Source organism: Gopherus evgoodei, chromosome 11, assembly GCF_007399415.2.
Source record: "Gopherus evgoodei ecotype Sinaloan lineage chromosome 11, rGopEvg1_v1.p, whole genome shotgun sequence".
In the NCBI taxonomy this organism is placed as follows: Eukaryota; Metazoa; Chordata; order Testudines; family Testudinidae; genus Gopherus; species Gopherus evgoodei.
This window is the reverse complement of record NC_044332.1, coordinates 18331738-18351294: the sequence shown is the minus strand read 5'-3', so window position 1 is coordinate 18351294 and position 19557 is coordinate 18331738. Positions and strand designations below refer to the sequence as shown.

General features: G+C 45.6%; 1 protein-coding gene across 1 annotated transcript in view; it reads left to right on the top strand.

Moving 5' to 3' along the window:
- NRP2 (neuropilin 2) overlaps positions 1 to 18691 on the top strand; it is a 104142-nt gene extending 85451 nt beyond the window's left edge. Inside the window, 4 exon segments of the mRNA XM_030580306.1 lie at positions 949 to 1211; positions 2768 to 2864; positions 6698 to 6739; positions 15921 to 18691. Coding sequence (XP_030436166.1) covers positions 949 to 1211; positions 2768 to 2864; positions 6698 to 6739; positions 15921 to 16201 — 683 coding nt within the window. The 3' untranslated portion in view covers positions 16202 to 18691.
- The last annotated feature ends 866 nt before the right edge of the window (positions 18692 to 19557 follow it).

The window sequence follows — 19557 nt, the reverse complement described above, 5'->3', positions numbered from 1 at the left end:
AGACACCTCAGATTTGCCATAAATATTGCCCATGGTATTTTGTTGGGATCCATGTTGTGAATCCTCTGAGACTATGTTCTGAGCTAGTTCATGCTGGACGGGCAGCAAGAATGAACACTCATTCTTTCTGCCCATTTTTTTGATTTGGCACCAGTAGAAATTAAGCCCAGTATTCATGTTCCAAATAAAAAGGAAATCCCAGTTTGGGAATATGTTTGAAATTGAATATGAAGTTCACCTGGCTCTGTACAGCAAATGACTCACTAAACAATTGTGTTTGAGTTTCAATCACTATATGATACTTAAAAAGGGTGCCCCTTAATGTCCACAGTGTAGGTTCTAAGCAGGGGCGGCTCTATGTTTTTTGCCGCCCCAAACATGGCAGGCAGGTGGCTTTTGGCAGAGCGCCTGCAGGAGGTCCGCTAGTCCCGCCGCCAAATTGCCGCCGCCGAAGCCACCGCTGCGCTGGTGCCTGGAGCCACCCCTGGTTCTAAGGACCAGCATACTCCATGAAGCAAAATATGAGTTGATGTCCTTTAGAAGAACCAAGAGATGAAGCATCACACAAAGAATATATTGTGGGCTCCATTTTCAAACCTGAATACCTAAGTTAGAGCACCCAACTTTGCCCCTGGGTACTGAAATCAACATGGACACCCAAAGACCCATTTAGGGCTCTTGTTCCCATTTGAGCATCCAGGTATAGATCCAAGTGCCCTAACTTAACTACCTGGGTTTGAAAATTGGTCCAATTAACAGGGGGAAATGTAATCAACCCTCTGGGACAACATTGGGTTCCTATGGGAGAATTTCTCCTTTGGATGAGAACTATGAAGTGCCATCAGCTGTGCTTGCTATCCTCCCCAGCTGAGAACTGCAAGGTGTAACTTTCATTACAAATGCTAACAAGTGATCTGATCAGGTTTTACTTCTTTTCTCCTTGAACAGAGAGTAAAAGCTACTTGCAGGTGCAGAGCAGTGGAAGAAGAGAGGACCAGCGTGTTCGGCTCGTCAGCCCCATGATCTACTTGCCCAGGAGTGCTGTTTGCATGGTGTTCCGGTACCAAGCATCTGGCGGGAGTGGGATAATGCTGCAGGTGTGGCGGGAAGCGAGCCAGGAGAAAAAGCTGTTGTGGATCATCTCAGAAGACCAAGGGGATGAGTGGAAAGAAGGACGGATCATTCTGCCAAGCTACGATATGGACTATCAAGTAAGATGATAAAGGGCCATTTGTTCTCAGCTTCCAGTGGCTTTTAGTGATAGTTATGTCAATATTTCAAAGGGCTGTGCCCATTCATCATTAGGGAACGTTGTTGAGCAGAGCTGTTTTCATTGTATTTCTTATGTTGCTATAGTAACTAAATAACACTCTATTTGTTATTCAGAATATGCCTGTCCTTATACGCAGACTTAGGGCTTTGTTCGTCCTGTTGCCTTTTATATTCCTGAAATCTCCCCTTTTACAAATATTTTCCTCCCTTTCCTTTTAGATGTTTATCAGGTAATCTGACAAGAGACACAAAGCCCTAAGGAGCAAACACAAACAAATCCTGCCAGCAGAAAGGTGGGGAGGTGGAAGGGAGGGAGCCCACTTTGAAAAAGAGAATGAAAAAAAAGCAAACACCATGTTCCTGACCTTGGCTCCAAGTCTGGGGGTTGGGGATGGGAGAGGGTGAAATCAGGTCTGTGTGCACCTTGAGACCAGAAGCCATTCAAGGCAAGCAGACTTAACGGCCTGATCCTGCCTCCATTGTGTCAGTAGGAAGAGGATCGGGCCAAAGCTCAGCCAGCTAGCCAGAGAACATGTGCTGCCTATTCTTACTTCTTATTGAGTCACTGTGCTCAGCATTGTCCAAAACAGAAGGGAAAACATGGTCCCTGCGCCGTGGAATTTAGGGTCTGACCCTGCAGTCTTGACTTGCAAAACTCCCAGTTGAGGTCGGGGAGGGAGGGTTGCTTGTGTGAGGACTGCAGGATTGGGCTTCAAGTTATCAGTGGAAAGGAAGCAATGACTGCAAACATGAAGCAAAGGTCTTTGTACCGGTGTCCCTGGAGATGTATTGCTGGTTTGTGTGCATTCATTTGGCTTTTTAATAAAATATCAATGCACGCAATGTGCTTCCAGATAGGGTACCTGGCATTTAGATAGTATTTTGCATGTTAAAAATGATGCACAGCTACTAAATAACTAACTAAATATTACTTAAATAATGCAGGTATTTTCACTCAGCATTTTTCACAGCTTAATATTATCACTTTAATCTTACTCCAGGTATTAAACCTCTTTTTTATCATGTCCCGTGTCCAGTTTTAACTCAATCAGCTAGCTCCTCAGCTGGTATAAATCCATGTTGCTCCATTGACTTCACTGGAACTATGCTGATTCAGTCCTGCTGAGTCCATGATAACCAATGTAACCCCAAGTCAATTGCCTTGTTTTGTAGTCCCTGAAAAATAAGTTTTATTCAAACAAACTGCAAGTTGGGAATCCAGCTGTCAACTGATGGGCCAAATGATGAACTCCCTGAATTTTCACTCAGTCCCTACTCAGACAGAACTCTCACTGCCAATAGAAGTTTTGCCAGAGTGAGGACTGGTAAAACCGGGTAAGGATGCCATCATTTGGCCCCTTGCCATTAGCTCCTCAGGTGTGACTGAAAAGTGGGGAGCACATTTTCGGCTCTTTCTCGCAGGGGAACAAGGACTGCTTGTGCTGCTTGGGAGTGGAAGCCTAACGGTGACATTTCTGTTCTGATTTGCTTGTAGATTGTGTTCGATGGTGTTATACGCAAAGGACATTCGGGAGAAATTGCCATCGATGACATCCGGATTGGCTCCGATATCTCCCTAGAGAATTGTATGGGTACGTAAACATCTGTCTCGCAGACTTATAGATACTTAAGGCCAGAATGGATCTTTGTGACATCTCGTCTGACCTCCAGCATAACACAGCTCATGGAATTACACCCGGTGATTCTGGTATCCTCTCAGCTGCACAAAATGAAACAAGGAATCACAGTTGCATGCAGCAAAAGTAGTCCAGTTCATGAGAGCCTTTGTTTCTAGGATTCTGCCAAGGGACCGGAACTCTTCTCCTGCCTGAGCTGTAGTGATTTGTTGGATTTCAGCAAAGCTACTCTTTGCATCTGAAGGATATCAGGGAAAATAAGTCCCTAGGGAACATAGGTACTGGTGTCAAAGGCATCAAGAGGAATATATATGTCTACAGAGGAGGGCTGAAACAATAGGTGAGGTTATTAAGGAACACTCTGTAGAAAAAGGACATACACAAAATTTAAAACGAAAGTGCTAGACACAGGAAACCAGCTGCCAGTTAGCATTACATGCTTGGAGGGACTGATGGGTTCAATAGGAGCCTTTTCTAATGAGAAATAAATAGCAGAGGGGTTTTATAGCAGTGTTAACACAATAATGAAAGAGAAGCTTGTGCTAGAATTCATCATTTCCCCGTTCAGGGCAAAAGTCAGGTAGACAGGTTCATTAAACATGAAAGCTACATAAGCTTTAAAAACATTTATTAGAGGTTTACCACTGGAATGGTAATTCAACTGTTCATCCGTCTAGCCTACCCATCCCTCTATTGTATTTAGATAATGGCAGTCCCCAGATAATGAACATCGGATAGAGTCTGCCAAGATGTTCATTCCCTTTGATTTCAATGTCATGGCAGGATCTGGCCCTAGAGGAGTGGTGGGTAGAGTTGGACTATGTAAAATATCTAATTAGTGGGGTCTGTGTTGGCAGACGTCCATGGGAGTGGGCCTCCCATTCTGTACAGCAGCAGGAGAAGTGCTTGGCTGTTGGCCACACCTAACCGGACTGAAATCAGAGTCTTTCCATTGTAGCTGGCCGTGGCCCAAGGTGGACTTAAAAAGGTTCACATCAGCAAGCTGTCTCTGCACAGGTTGCCAGGGGCCTCCTAAATTCAGCAAGATAGGACACTAGGACAAGCGAGAAAATGAACCACACATAACAGTTGTTAGTCACGTTGCTTAATGCACCACTGGAAGGCTCAGATACTGCGTTGATGAGGGCAGTACAAGAGCTTGAATAGAATAGAATAGAATAGAATAGAATAGAATAGAATAGAATAGAGGTCAACTTCTTGTCCTGGAGTGGTTCTGAGCTCCGTGGGTCCAAGTTTCTTTGAAGCTTTGAACTCTACTGACCGCTTGCCCTCGTGCCAAAAGAGCTAATGTTGCATGTGAAAAATTCTGTGTTGGCATTTGACAAACATGGCATGGCGTCCATAGCATAAGAAAGAAATGCGAATGATGAATAATACTAATAACTTTTCTTTTCTAGCTTTTTTAAAATACTCAAACTTGCCTGATTAGCTAATATTTTGTTTTTATCCACATGTAAGAAAAGCTTTAAGTGTTAAAACAAAGCCCTTTGTAAGTCATAAAGGTCCAAAAAATGTTAGACACTAGCTCTAAAAATTGCTTCAAACTGCTACATAGATTTACTTGTATCTTTTCAGGAACTTAAATCTGGACCTATGAACCTAATAGTAAATGGTGATATTTTGGTTTTGATTATGCCTGACAAAGGGATTTTTAAATGGTTTTAACTGAAAAATGTAACGCTATTTCAGCTGTAGGGTAACTTCTGAAGCCACTATAGTAATATGAAACAATATGCGCATACCACATTCCCTCTTTGTCAGCACCATAAAAATAACTGACACGGGTAACAGGCTACTGTTTTTAAAATGTAATCCTGGGAAGTAATCTGATTCCTTTTCAGCCTGAAAAGAACTCTAACTCTCAATAATTTTTTCCTTTCGAAAACCTGTCACTCGTGTTCTGAACTTGAGCGATGATTTCACAGTGCTCTATACAGCCACAGCCTGGTTCTATGACTCTCAGGCGTAATGCAGAAGTAATCTAAAAATACTCAGAAATCTATTACTTTTGAGAGCAAGTAATCACTGCTAAGCACTGATTGTTGCTTTTCAGATCCAGTAATTTGTTACAGATCACTTCTTCAAAGTAACTGCAAAAATCACGCTCCTTTGTTTATCGGAACTGTAAGACAGAGGGATGCATGGCTAGCCAGAAGTGATGTGGCCTGTGAAAATTGAAACTAGAGATGGGCTGGAACCCAGACCCCAGATCCAAATACCACCCACCTTTCAGGGTGTTTTGGAATCTGAACACTGATTCAGATTGGGATTTGGTAGCAGGCTCCTATTTCTATGATGAGTGAATCCCTGAATTCAAACACTTCTGAATTTGGGGCATATTGTACCCTGAAGTCTGGATCTAAATCCAACTTTTTAGCTCACGCTAATCTCAGACTGGCTTTGATGGCATGTGGCCCATCGGTAACTGCCAGTAGCAAAAATTCCCAATGGCTGGAGACGGGACACTAGATGAGAGGGCTCTGATTTACTACAGAGAATTCTTTCCCAGGTGTCTGCCTGGTGTGTCTTGCCCACATGCTCAGGGTTTAACTGATCGCCATATTTGGGGTTGGGAAGGAATTTTCTTCCAGGGCAGATTGGCAGAGACCCTGGGGTGTTTTTTTTTGCCTTCCTCTGCACAGCAGCGCCAGCAGCCTTTTTGGCGCCTTAGGCGGCGGAAGGTCCTGCCCCCAAAATGGTGCCTCTGACAGAGGTGGCAGAAGGTCCCACCCCCGAAATACCACCGACGACTGTGGCGGCCGATTATCCGGCCACCGCAGTTGCCGCCTCCCAAATGTCAGCACCGTAAGCGACCACCTAGGTAGCCTAATGGGTTGTGCCAGCCCTGCCACTGCAGCGTGGAGCACAAGTCATTTGCAGGTTTAAACTAGTGTAAATGGTGAATTCTCTGTAACTTGAAGTCTTTAAACCATGATTTGAGGACTTCAGTAACTCAGCCAGAGGTGAGGGGTCGATTTCAGGAGTGGGTGGGTGAGGTTCTGTGGCCTGCAATGTGCAGGAGGTGACACTAGATGATCATGATGGTCCCTTCTGGCCTTAAAGTCTATGAAAGAGAGGCCTCTTCAGTATTGTGAAATCCACACCCCTGCTTCCATTGAGGGGCTCCTGTGAGTTATTGCAGTGTTTGCTAGATAGAGTTACCACCTTTTAAATGCAAAAGAAAACGTAGCCCCCCTGGCCTGTCAAGGCAAGCCTACCATAACTCCAACAACAAGGTAACTCCACAATACCCCCTTCAACAGCCACTTATAGTATCTAGAGAGGTAATGATTGATAACTTCATTGATAACAAATGGGCATTTGTTTTATCAGCACATTTTGCAAGCCTATCTTTGTAGTCTGTTTCATTTAGCCCATTGTCACTGAATGTGCAGTTTCTGATTTCAACCTTTTTTTTTTCCGGGCGTGTAGTAGGATCACTTGCACCATTGTCAGGGTAGATGGTGTTGCTGCAGGTGGTGAGTGCCTCCTCACATGGCCAGGAGAACGCAACAGAGGAGGAGAAGGATGCTGGTGTATGATTTTGGGCCTCACCCAGGAATTTATATACAGTTGGTGGGTCACCTTAGTAAAAAGTTTGGGAACTACTGGATTAGGGCTCCCCATTTAGTCACAGTGGTCACAGATGCTGATGTCGGGCTCGAGGAGATGTCACTGATAAGTCACTAGGGACGCATCCAATGTGATCTTCTGTTTGTTTTAAACATTCTCTCTTCTAAAATCAGAATATTATTTTCCATTTGCAGAACCCATCACAGCTTTCCCAGGTGAGAACTTCTACATTCCAGGTAAAATGGCACTTATTTGAGTAATTTCTCTGATGGCATGATTTCATTTTTGTTTTTTATTTTTTTAATCAGTGTGCGTGCATATGAAAATAACGTACGCTGTTACGAGACAGGAGAAACTGTAAATGTGTAATATGCCTTCCCATCAGCAGAGGGCACTAGCCTATGCACTCTTTGTGGAGAGGAGGGGAGAAGATAGCAGAGCAGGCTTTGCTACCTCATGTCTAATTAAAGTTCGGAAACCCATTATCAAGACAAATAAGACCGGATAAAGTGCTCTGCTTCACAATGCCCAGGGAGGCGCAATAAAGCTTAAATGTAGGACCCAGGAGCAAGGAGTAACCACCAATAGATTTAACCAAAAAAAATTGGTAGTGAATCAATAATGAAAGGGGTGGCAATGATTTATTTTATCATGAAGATGGGTGCTTTCCAGTGTACAGATGCCAAAGCTATTAGTGAGGTACAGTGGCAGCAGGCCTGCTTGCAAGGAGAAGGAAATTAGGCGGTAGAATTGGAAGAACAACTGTCACCAGGAGTTTGGAAGTTGACATTCAATAAAAGGGAAACAAGGTGAAATGATGCATTTAATAGCGTAATGCTAGTCTAAAGAATAGCAAATGGGATTCTTCTCTTTGATAAAACCTACAGAGTAAAACAAAAGGAAGAGGAATTCAGAGATAGTGCCTGCTCATTAAACATGTTTCTGGTTCAGCAGGGATGCTGTTTTCTACACTGAAAAAATGTGATCTGTCCTCTTTTGGGGAAGATTTTTCATCGTTTTTTCAGTATCTCAGGCTCACTACCTCTCCATGAGTGAATGTGTAGATTGTCAAACTCCAAAAAAGGAAAAGCAGGAATCCTTATTTTAAAAGGCATTCTGCCTGTTTTAAAATGGCCCCTTTATTTTCAGCTGGTTATAATATCCTTCCTGACCATCTCTCCTAAACTATTGCATGGAACTGTTAAAAGGTGTTGGGTTCACCCCAGAGGTAACTGCTTTACAGTGATTGGTGAAGCCGTTCCTTTGTCAATAGTTTGCAAAGTGCTTTGGGATTCATGGCTCCAGATGAAATTGATCCAAAGCCCACTGGCGTTGCCAGAGAATCTCCCATTGACTTCAGTGGGGTTTGGACCAGCCTGTAAGTTATTAGCATTAGAAGAGGCACCCTCAGAGTTAACAATGAGCTAATATTATAGTTATGGTGATATTCTTAATGTAAGCGTTCTAGGTATTTGGCTTGTTTATATATCCTTCCACTGAGACCCACAGCCTTGGTGAGAAGCTGGTACAGTATTCTAGCCCAATGATCTAAAGCCTTGTAACCATTACACAGACCATTCCTGTATGCTGCTATATAATGTACTTTCTTTTCCTAAAGGCACTAACCAGCCTGCGTTCTTGGGCTCTATCCTATTACAAGCTTCCTTTGAGACTGTGTCATATTGGCATAGCATCTCGGTCGGGCTCTCTGTACCCTTTGTGGAGAACCTCTGCAGAGCATTCAGAGAGAGACTGGGACATGAACTAAAAATAATGAGCGAAATCCTGGCCCTGTTGAAATCAATGGCAAAACTTCCATTGACTTCAACAGTGCTGTGATTTTACCCAACACACTCAACCCCGCAGCCCACGTGCAGGCAAAAGTAGAAGGGCGGCACTGGCTGGAGACCCTCATCCAAGAACACCCTTCCCAGTAGCTGAAACTGAAGGAGGAGGTTATCACCAGCTAAATACCTCCCAGGGCCTGGCTGGTGAGGGGGAAAGGAGAGGCAGATGGGCCAGGCCGGCAGTAGGAGGGAGTGGGAGCAAGAGCTTTCTGTGGGGCAGGGAGGAAAGCAGTGGTTTTCTGGTTGATTGTTGTGTCCCAGAAGTGATAGAAATACCAGCAGTTCTCCTCTTCCTCCATCCCGTGTTCACATGCACTGATTTGTTCACTGTGACTTAACAGTAAATCCCAGTGTTTGGTTTCTAGATGGGGAAAGTGATCGAGAAAGGCTGAGTCTCAGGCTAAAGCAGAGGTTTAATAATCTGAAGGCTGCCAAGAAAGTCTTATTGCTACGACTGTTATTACTCCATACATGTGCTCTGGGCCACCATCTCCTTTACTGCTGAGGTACTGCTACAGGTCCCATCATGCACTGCTCCATCTCAATGCAGAGAATGGGCACACTAATCAAGATGGAGTGTTACGTAGTAGGACCTGTGGTCGCCGTGGATCTCACCTCTATTTCAAGGAGGAGGATAGCTGGAATCAACCTGTCCTTGTGCTAATTAGGTGCATCCCTTTGGCTCCTGGCAGGACAAAGTTCATGTTCCCCTAGATTAATGTCCTTTTAATATCCAGCAAAACTGCTTGCTACAAGGGCAGATTGAAAAACCCAGACAGTTTAACTATAACCCAGTGTGGGTGCATGGGCCGTGGTAAGTCTAACGAACATCTCAGCAAGTGGGTCAGGCTTTGATAGTACCAGTCAAGTGTGCATAAACTATGACCCCATTTGAGATATGGAACATTTGACCCTGACAAAAAAGGCATTACAAGATCCAGTGTCTGGAAGCTGAATGAAGCTAGACAAATTCAGGAGCAAGTTTTTAACCATTACCACAACTTCCCTGGGAACGTGGTAGATTCTCCATCACCTGATGGTGGTAGATTCTCCATCTTTAAAAATGGATGTCTGTCTAGCTTTACATCAACCAGCAGGTCTGGGCTTGATGCTGGAGTCATTTGGTTGAAATACTATGGCCTGTGTTATACAGGAGGTCAGACTAGATAGTCATAATGGCCCTTTCTGGTCTTGGAATCTATGAAAAACAAGTCCATATTGGCATATTTTTCAGTGATTTCTAAGAGGACCGTGTATCTGTGACATGGTTGTGGCACAGGGCCACAGACTTAGGGGTTCTAGACATATTATTTTCTACTTTTGTCCTTTATGATTTTTGTTCTTACTTAACTAAATCTTTGGTTTTAATGTTAAATCCTGAAATTGCTGTGTGGCTGGGAGGGTGGAGTGGTAGTGTGTAGGCAGCACAAGGGTGAACGTCAGCACACGTTGCACACAAACAAAATGTCCCAGAGCCTGTAGTCTGAATCAGACTTACAATGATATGCATCCCAAGTCATGCATAAAACAAAGTGCACACGAACCTGACAGAAACAGAAAGGCGCTTTTTTTTTAGAACTAGGGCTCTAATGAATGAAAGAAAGGAGAGAGTGTGGGATGTGTGGGAGAACGTAAGGGAGACCAGAAAAGTAATGTAGTTAAGAGGATGGATTTTTTTCATCTTAGCAGAGCATTTTTCTATATATAAAATAAACTTCCAGAAAACAAAGAGCCAGTAAAACAGAGCCGATAACATTGGTGTACTGTATGCATGTACTGAATGACTGACAGCTATTTATAGCAGTCGGCAGCATAAGGAAGAACTACATTTAATGCTACAAGTTGGTTTTGTTAATGCTTGAAGACAAATGAGTGGAATTCCTTAACTAGTTGAGTTGCTAAATTGACTTTCCAGACCTCTGCTATCTCCTCAGCCTACCTTGGGCCAGTGTGATGTAGTAATTAAAGCAAGAGACCTGGTGCTAGATCCTTGGGACCGGGCTGGAGTAGAGCAGAGGTGGCTTGAAGCCATCTTTATGTCCTCCCAGTTCTGAGTTGGCCATGGGCTGGCTCAGTTTCTGGAGCAAGTTAGAGTAGCGTAAGGGTTGCTCTAGATTGCACTGAGCCTTAGCCTCGAAGGAGCTAGGTATCTTTGGAGTCCAACGGTGCTCTAGTCACACTCTTCCCCTCCCCCCAAGCCATGCCAGCTGCACCAGTGGGGCTGGGAAGGTGTGGTATAGAGTTGACTGCACAGGCCCTATACCATCCAGGATCCCCCTCTACTCGGGGGAATAAAAGCTAATCAGTTTTGTGGCTGCAGGGGTCAGGACTTCTAGTTTCCCTTCACATTTTTGGCCCCATCTAATGTACAGCCCTGGACGTTAACCTCTCTATGCCTCAATGTTCTTCTCCTATAAATGCATAGTATAATGAATCCATGTCTGGTAGTCAGGGCGCCCTGGACTCCATGGCACGGGGAGACCAAATTCTGCGGCCACAGCCTCTAAAATCCACTGTGACATTAACTGATCACCCTTTTGTTCCCCTCTCCTCAATCCCCACACGTGCACTGGCCCAGACCTGAAGATGCTCACGGATGTGAAATTCATGGACAATAGTTTTCAAGGATGGGTTCTTTCTCTGTACTCCCCCAAGAGGTTTAGCTCCCACAGTGTTCTTCGGCAGCCAGGCTCAGCACCTCCTTTTCCCCTCATGCATGCCAGGGAAGGGGGAGCTTATGCCTATCTTCAGCAGCTCATTACCCTGGCTCCCAAGGTCCTGGCGGCTGTAGTGTTTCTTCTCCAGGCCGCCTAGCTTGCCAGCCTACACTTCTGGCTCCCCTTTGCCTGGCTGTAAGCTCTGGCTTCCCAACCCCCTGCTGCTCAGTTGCATGGTACAGTGCAGAACATGAATTCCAATAAATGCCCTCTTGTGGAGAAATCTGGAGAGCAAGAGGCAGGTTCCAGAAGGGTCAGGGGAGAGACTCAAAATCAGGCACTTGGCTGCAACAAAATGGCCAATTCTCCAGCAAAACTGCAGAACTTCAGGGGATCTTAGGAAAATGCCAAATACCACAGATACGGAATTGCAGAGTCCACTGGGCCCTGACTGAGGTGAATGGTTCAGTTCGCACCTATCAATACGATTGTTTCAGTCTCTCTGCAGACTCAGGCAGGCATTGCTGTCTTGGTTTACACTGTTCACATTTTAAGATTATGTCTGCAAGCATAAAAGGACAACACTTTTTTTGAATCAACGTTGAGATTCTGGGCATGATTTCTGAGGCCAGGAGCAAATTTGGTGGTAAATTCCATGATGTACCTGGGGTCGTAGCTCAGAGTAGCTGTGTGAGGCAAAGTTAATTGTTTGTGAAGCTCTCGTCAATGGAAAGTGTTATGTAAGCACATCGTGTTGTTATCCATGCTATGTACTACTGGCCTTTGCACTCAGAATTGAGCCTTCAGTGTTTGAGAGGCAGCTGCTGTAATGCTACTTCTCATGCCCCATCTAGCTGTCAGATTAAGAGTAGGTGTTTCTGAGCAAGCAAGGATGGTGATTAGACATACGTACATTTGTTAGGACTCAGCTAAGTGGATTTGCTTTTGGAAACAGTGACTGGTTATCTCTGAGACTCGCTGGTATATTATACACCTTCACAGAGGTCTGGCAAAGCCCCTGTCATTTAAAATTAAATAAGTGCCCATGTCCATCTGGCAGAGGGAAGGCAAGTTTCTTTCACACACGTCTGCATCCTTCACCTAAAGAAAGCGCAATCCTTGATTTTAAATAGAAGAAAGCAGCAAGCCTTTGGGAATGGAGAAGAGAAGACTACTCTCTTTTCCAGCCAGGGCATGAATTTAAGGTATTTGGGGCCAGATCCTCAGCTGCTGTGAACAGGCCTCACTCCTCTCACTTCGATAGTGCTATGCTGGTATACACCAGCTGAGAATCTGAGCCTTGAAGTGCCGGTTAGCGCCAAACAGCCATAATTAAAACGTCTGTAGGTTTCCATTCCTGGGCTGCCTGGGCGGCAAGCAGAGATCTAGTGGAGATATTTGCATCGTTTGTCATTTTGCAGGACAGTTTGTACTTTTACACCCTCCCCAAAGAGATCAGCAGTTTATTACTTGGGTATTGTTTTATGACCACATTGTAAACTCTCTTCTCAGTGCACCAGCCAGTTTGAAATAAGGCAGTCTTTCTACAAGAACATTAAATAAACATTCTCATTTGGAATTTTTTTTCGTCGGCACTTGTGTGCAGTTCCTTTCAGCTCAGTGTGGTCAGTAATCTCCTCTTACCCATCCCCTCACACTTTGCATACTGTCTAACAACGACAGCACACTGCCATTGGGTAGCCACATGTGCCCACATGGGGCGCAGAACTGTGCTAGCTCAGGGTTTCTCAAACGGGTCGTTGCTTGTGTAGGAAAAGCCCCAGGTGGGGCGGGTCGGGCTGGTGTGTTTACCTGCCCAATTGGCAGGTCTAGGCGATCGCGGCTCCCACGGGCCACAGATCACTGCTCCGGGCCAATGGAAGCTGCTGGAAGTGGGGCAGGCCGAGGGACTTACTGGCCGCCGCAATCTGCGGCCAGGGGGAGCTGCGATCGGCCAGACCTGCAGACGGGGCAGGTAAACACTCCGACTCGACCCGCCAGGGGTTTTCCCTACACATGCGATGACCCCAGTCTGAGAAACCCTGTGCTAGCTACAGCTATGTGCAGTACATCTGTGCCCCTACCTTTGCATGATAGAAATAACCCAATGTGGGTCTATTTAAAGAAAAAAAACTGAGGGGGCGGATTTTAGGAACCCCCTCCAAATATTTGATAGGGAGCAAACCAGGCTCCTTCGTGGTAGCACTATGGGGTGGAGCAAGTAGCCCCTGCAGTGGCATGTGGTGACAACAGCACCTAGGGCCCCTTACAGCCAGGTATGTGGGGAGAAGGGGGCAGATTGGCCAACCCCATCCAAGAGTCTTGTAGAGTCAAGACTGGCACCACCACCACCTCTCACCCCTCAGGAACTGGCTCAGGGAGAGTGGATGGGAGGATGATAGTCAAATGGGGTTTATTATTTAGCATGTGTATTATTGTAGTGCCTTGTCGTGTTGTGCTTTTTTTTCCTTGTCTTTCATGGCCCCCCACTACCACAGCATCTGAGCACATCATAATCTGTGATGTATTTATCCTCACCTGGGAGCTGGGCAGTGCTGGTGCCCCTATTGTACATAGGGCCGTCCTTTCCAGCTTCGTAGGGCACCAGGAAATTTGGGACACCAGTAAGTAGAGCGACCCAGCCTCAGCCTGCTCTAGTCCCCTGGCTCCCAGCCGCACCACCAACGAGTGCTGAGGGGCAGTTCCCCCCCTTCCCCCAAGGCTGGGAGCCAGGGGAGCAGAGAGAGGCTGGGGCCGGGTCACGCCACTTCTCACAGGAAGTAGCCAGCCCGCCAGCCCCCCTATTCCCGTGGAGGCCTGGGGCAGGGCCTCACACAGCCCCCTGCAGAGGTCTGGGGCCAGCCCCCACACCCCGCAGAGGCCTGGGGCCCCACTCAGCCCCTCTGAGCGGGGGGGCTGCATAGGGCACCAAAATAGCAAGGGACGTCCCTGATTGTACAGATGGGGAACTGAGGCACAGAGCGGCTCAATTACTTGCCCAGTCACATAAGTCAGACATTCTTGGCATGTCTGCTTATGCCCAGAATAGGGCGCAGCCCTGGCAGCCACACTACAGGCTTGCCCCATGCTGCCCTGCCCATGTCCCTCCACTCTGTTCTGGAGGGACTGCCTCTGTGGGAGGGTGAAAGGAGAGTTCATCCTTCTGTTACCACCTAGTAAATGACCTCTCTGCTGAGACACAGGCCAATTAATGATGGTTGTGACTGTGTGTGTATCGGGGAGGAACGTACACTTCTTCTGAGAAAGGAGACTCTTTCTTGCCTGGAATTACAAATGTGTGAGTCGTTTCCAATCTCCTGCACCAAAGAAGCAGGATGTACCCTATTAGTCTTTACCAAGCACTCTGGATGCAGTTTTGATCCCTGTTTTTCACTTCCATCACCTTTTGTGACTAAGAAGCAAAATGATCTCCTATGTAGGCTACAGCAGAACAAAACTCTGCAGCGCTACCACATAGATCACCACCTCAGTCTCGTAGGACACCTGGGGGAGGTAGGTGGGGACTGTTATGGGAAACATCCTTGCTGTGTGCATAGCAGGACTCATCCTTCAGTATTTCGTTTTCCCCTTGGAATCTTCTGCGCATGCACTGAAAACAGACACAGAGTTGGTTGCCAAGCAGCAGTTATTATCAGTGAGCTGAATAATAAGTTGACACCAAATCACAGAAGCCCACAAACTATCCACTTTAAGATGCTCCTGGCAATTCCATCTGTGTGGGAAGAGTCCCTCTATTGCAGAAATGATAGCAAAATGAGAGAAGCGTCAGGCTGCCTCCAGAGAAATACTAAAATGTCTTTGTTCAACAACAGAACAAGTGATCTGGAAAGTTTCCTCAGAGACTCTCGCCCATGGACCAGCCAATCAATAAATTCCAAAAGTGCATCCCCAGTTAGATAGGATTTGTCTCCAAAAGCAACATTTGAGTAATAGTTGCGTTAGCATTAGTGCCGCCCTGCTTTAGTGAGATAGGTGGTTTTAGCCTAAACATACCACTTAGCATCTTCTGAGTCTGTTGGAGGACATATGTGTGCGTGGGCTGGCAATAAAACAGAATTTGTATGTATGCTGTATTATCCCGACATGACCTTTAAAACAAATACCTCAGCCACAAAGCGATACATGCCTCCCTCCACCTTCCTTTTCTGTTTGAGAGATGTGCTGGCACAAAAAGAGTTAAACGTGGAGGAACAGGGAGAGCCCTAGACACTTAACCAAGCCTGAATTCAGCGACACAGGTGGCTGATGGTAGTTTAGTTTCAGCAGCGTGGATTGTGCATCCCTGGCTTGCTAAATGTTTGAAAATTGTGGGCTTGATGCAGGAATTGCTGGGTGACAGTCCACAGCCTGTGCTATACAGGAAGTTAAACTAGACAATCGTCATGGTCCCATCTCTATGCAGAGGTCTAGGGCACCCTGGCGAGAGATCTTTTTCACTGTTTTTTCTTTTAAGAATGAAGAATATTTCTCCCTCTGATTTCTTTCCCAGCATTCTATTGCGACTTCCTTATTGCTTTGCTGTGAAACTCTACCTCCAGTTAAAACAGTGACGTTTTGTCATTGCCTGCCACAACTGTCATGTGGAGACAAGACAAAGCTGATTCGGGGAAGGCCCCCCCCCTCCAAAAAAACCCCCCAAAAACTGGATTTTATTCATATAAAAAATGCTGGAATTTGTATTTAAATCCAGGTTGATTAATTAATAAGCCACTTTAATATGTCTGCTCATCCAACACCCAAATTGTGTTTCTCCCAAAAAGGAAGTTTTGTATCTGGAGCTGGGTCACATAACCTCACTTAATGCTGTGCTGTACTCTTGAAAGCATGTGTGTTTCTTTTTATTAGTCTGCATGCATCCCACCTAGCAACACTCTTCTGTGTCTCTCCACCAGGGGGCACCCTTCTGCCAGGGAGCGAGCCCACAGTGGACACGGTGTCAGTGCAGCCCATCCCAGCCTACTGGTATTACGTTATGGCCGCCGGAGGTGCTGTTCTGGTGCTGGTCTCCGTCGCGCTGGCCCTTGTGCTCCACTACCACCGGTTCCGCTATGCGGCCAAGAAGAGTGATCACGCCATCACCTACAAAACCTCCCATTATACCAACGGGGCTCCTTTGGCAGTGGAGCCCACCCTAACAATAAAACTAGAGCAAGACCACAGCTCGCGCTGCTGAGAGCCGAACAGGAGCAAGAACAAAACAAACAAAAACAAAAATTCAGACTCCAAATACGTTGCCTCGATTTTTGCACTTTTCTCCTCACCTAGTGTCTGTGTGAACTCTAGACATCTCTGTCCCTGTCCCCTACCTTCCCAGCCCTTCCTGTTCTTTTACAACCTCTAAACGAATGCTGCAGCTTGGATCGCCAGGCGAGAGATCCCGCCCGTGTCACTTTGCAAGGGAACGCTCCTCTTTATTATTTTCAAAGACTGATTCTCCCAGTAGGCAACCTGCAAGGAAACTTGATGGCAAGTCGAGAAGCTGGTGTGCGTGCGTGCGTCTATATAAATCTATGTATGTACGTGTGCATGGGAGCGTGTGAGGCTGACTGACTGAATGTATATTTAAAAGAGGCCCCTTTTTAACTTGCTTGTATAGCTTCTGCTTACACAGGGAATGCGTTAGCCCCTGTGGAAGGCCTGGGATACCATTTGTGATAAAGATACTGATTTGTTTACTTGGGGAAGAAAACAATGCTTTTTTGTTGCCTTATCTAGCTTTGGCTGGGTTTATATTTCATATCGGAATGTCAGCGGGTGCATAAGGAAAAGAACAGGCCATGCTGAACAGTCCAAAAGACCCCCTTGGATGGTGGGAAGAATTCAGAGAGGTTCATAGCCGTTCAGAATTAAGACCCATCTTCTTATTTCTTCAGCCAGCATGATAACACAGCCATTGTTTGGTAGCGGAAACCACTTCCCACCCCACCCCTGTCCAGAAGTGAATCTATTTCAAGTTGCCTTACAACAGAGAAGCTCGTAAAGAATGTTTAGTTTATATCTGTTAATCCCAGCCTTGGAGTAATGTGTAGACTTAAAGCAGATCTAAGGTGGATGTTAAATACTGTAGTTAATTGAATCTGAGGTTTATTTATTTTTTAAGGAACCTCACTCCAGATGCTGATGTTTTTATGTTGATCTTTTTGCAGGGGAAGTGGGAATCCTCTTCCTTGTCATTTTACTAGAAATTTACAAAAGACGAGTCTAATTTACCTTCTGTTTTCTCTGCCCAAGTTCGTAGCTGCTGCATCATAAAATGGCTAATTGACTTTCTAGAATGTCAATTAGTTTTGCATTTGCTAATGTTCTGCTTCTTAGAGCATCAGTAACATCTAGCAAACAAAGCACTAGCAGGCAGGCCTGGTGAAATCCAGATATTGTTGCATCTCTAACTAAGGAGAAATAATGGAAACCAAGATAAGCCTCCATCTATTGATTGGCTCTGAAGCAATGCAGTGAAAATGTCTTATATAAATTACCAAGCGATGACATGCAAAGGTGGTTTGAATCATTAAGTCTGATCTATTTGTGCAGAATGCGCCTCCATGGAACAAAGTTCAGGCTTTTTCACGTTTGGTTGTGGCAAGTGATCAGATCCCCACCATTAAGACCTCCAGCCACCCTGTCTGCTCCATGCCCCCAGAAAAAAAAGATAACAGTTCTGCTTACTGTTTGCAGTCTTGCTCATTCTGTCAGATCAGGAAAGTGTGTCCCACACATGCAGGCTTGGCACGTATCACGAGAGAGACCAAGGCTGCTCGAGTCTTAGCCAATCCCCAGTGGTGCACGTCCATGGGGATGTACACTCTCTGGTCCCCCCCCTTCCCAGCCTTAGTCAGCAGCATGCTTCAGTGCATGCGGCAGTTTACTCTGCCGATTTCAGAGATGCCCGCTTAGCTGGTAACATCACACAGTGCTGCTTTGGTAGGGAGATAGTTTTTAAAGTGCACAACATCTAAAACCGATTCTCTGCATTGAGCACATGTGTTGGTGGATGCATCTAGAAAGAGAGAGATGTGTAGAGTAAACACACATCTGGGATTGCAAGCCTGGGGGCCAGGAGACTAAGTGCCTTCAACTCCCATTGAAGTCAGGAGGCACTCAGGGGCATCCATCACCTCTCAGGATGCGTTCAGTACCACGTGAGCCCTGGGAGAGCTTCTTCCAGCATGGAAGTCATTTATTAGTGAGCCTCTTCATTACGTAGCACTGGCAGGATCGAACATATCACTTCTGCTATGAAATCCCCAATGCTAAGTTATCAAAGATAATAATGGACATAAAATATTGAAAGTCTGTTGGTGCATTTTCAGATCAAACCTACAGTTTCAGTAAGGTAGGAAAGCCTCTAGTCATATTTCCGAAGTTGGTACGACACCCCTGTGTAAAATTCTCCTCTTGGCTACAGCAAGGCAGGCCTGCTGACGTTCGGGAGGAGGCTTTGGTGTACATGAGAGGAGGATTTGAGGGCCAATCTTAAAAATAAAAATCACCAAAGACAACGACAACAGAAAAAAGATTTTTACTCCCAATTTTTTCCCTCCTAGAACTGTGACATCCCCAGCATCGCGCAGTTGCCTGTGTGTGAAAATATCTTGTGGAAATTTGAAACTCTTTAAAGATGTATTGTGTGGAATGTAATAAAAGGATGATATTTTTATACAAACATCTGGGGAGGGTTTCTTTGTTTGTTTATGAGAATGACATTGGGCAAACTGACATTTCATTGCACGTTCCCTTCAGAGTTGTATTGCTCTTTCCTTTAGTAACTCAAATTGATTATGCGTCCGTTCAAGTCACTAACAAAAAACCTCATGGCCAGATCTCCAGCTGGTGTACAGGAAGTCAGTGTAGGTGTTCCAAGATTATAATCAGCTGAGAATCTGACCCCCCCCCCATGCTCAGGATCAGGTCCTTAACAGTGGCTGTTAGACTCTCTTGTACCATTTCTAGTTAGGAGTTTGGGGCAGCCAAACCAACAGATGATTGTTTGGGGATTTTGCTGAAGTTACTTAAGTGCTAAATTGCTACATGTGATTATATGGAATTTCTTGGGATGGTAATCCTGGGACCTATAATTTCATAGTGCCCCAGGGAAGCTGGCTAGCTCAGCTAAATTGTGCACTTAGTCCCTACACAAGATACACACAATATACTGTTAAAAAAATTGCTTCTTTTTAAAAAAAATCTTTCTGCTCCTCTGAATGTCAGCTGCATAGAAAAGTGGCAGCGGTTTGTTCACCATTGCTAGAAGTTTGGCATGTGGACTGGCTCAGTGTTTAGAATTAAATGGGCAAGGCCCTTGCTGGGGTCTGTAGGCACCATTCCAGTAAGACCCCCAGTTGAATTGCGCCTCTTTGCACCAGCCGAGGATCTCGGTCGCCCCTGCATTTTGTGCTCAGAAGCACCGAAAGAGGCCAGTGGCTACTCTGGCTTGCTAAAAATAGCAGTATAGCCAGCGTAGCAGGGTGATGGCTCAGGAGAGCCGCCCCAGTACAAAAGGCGCTCAGCAGTCCTTGGGTTTAGGGTACA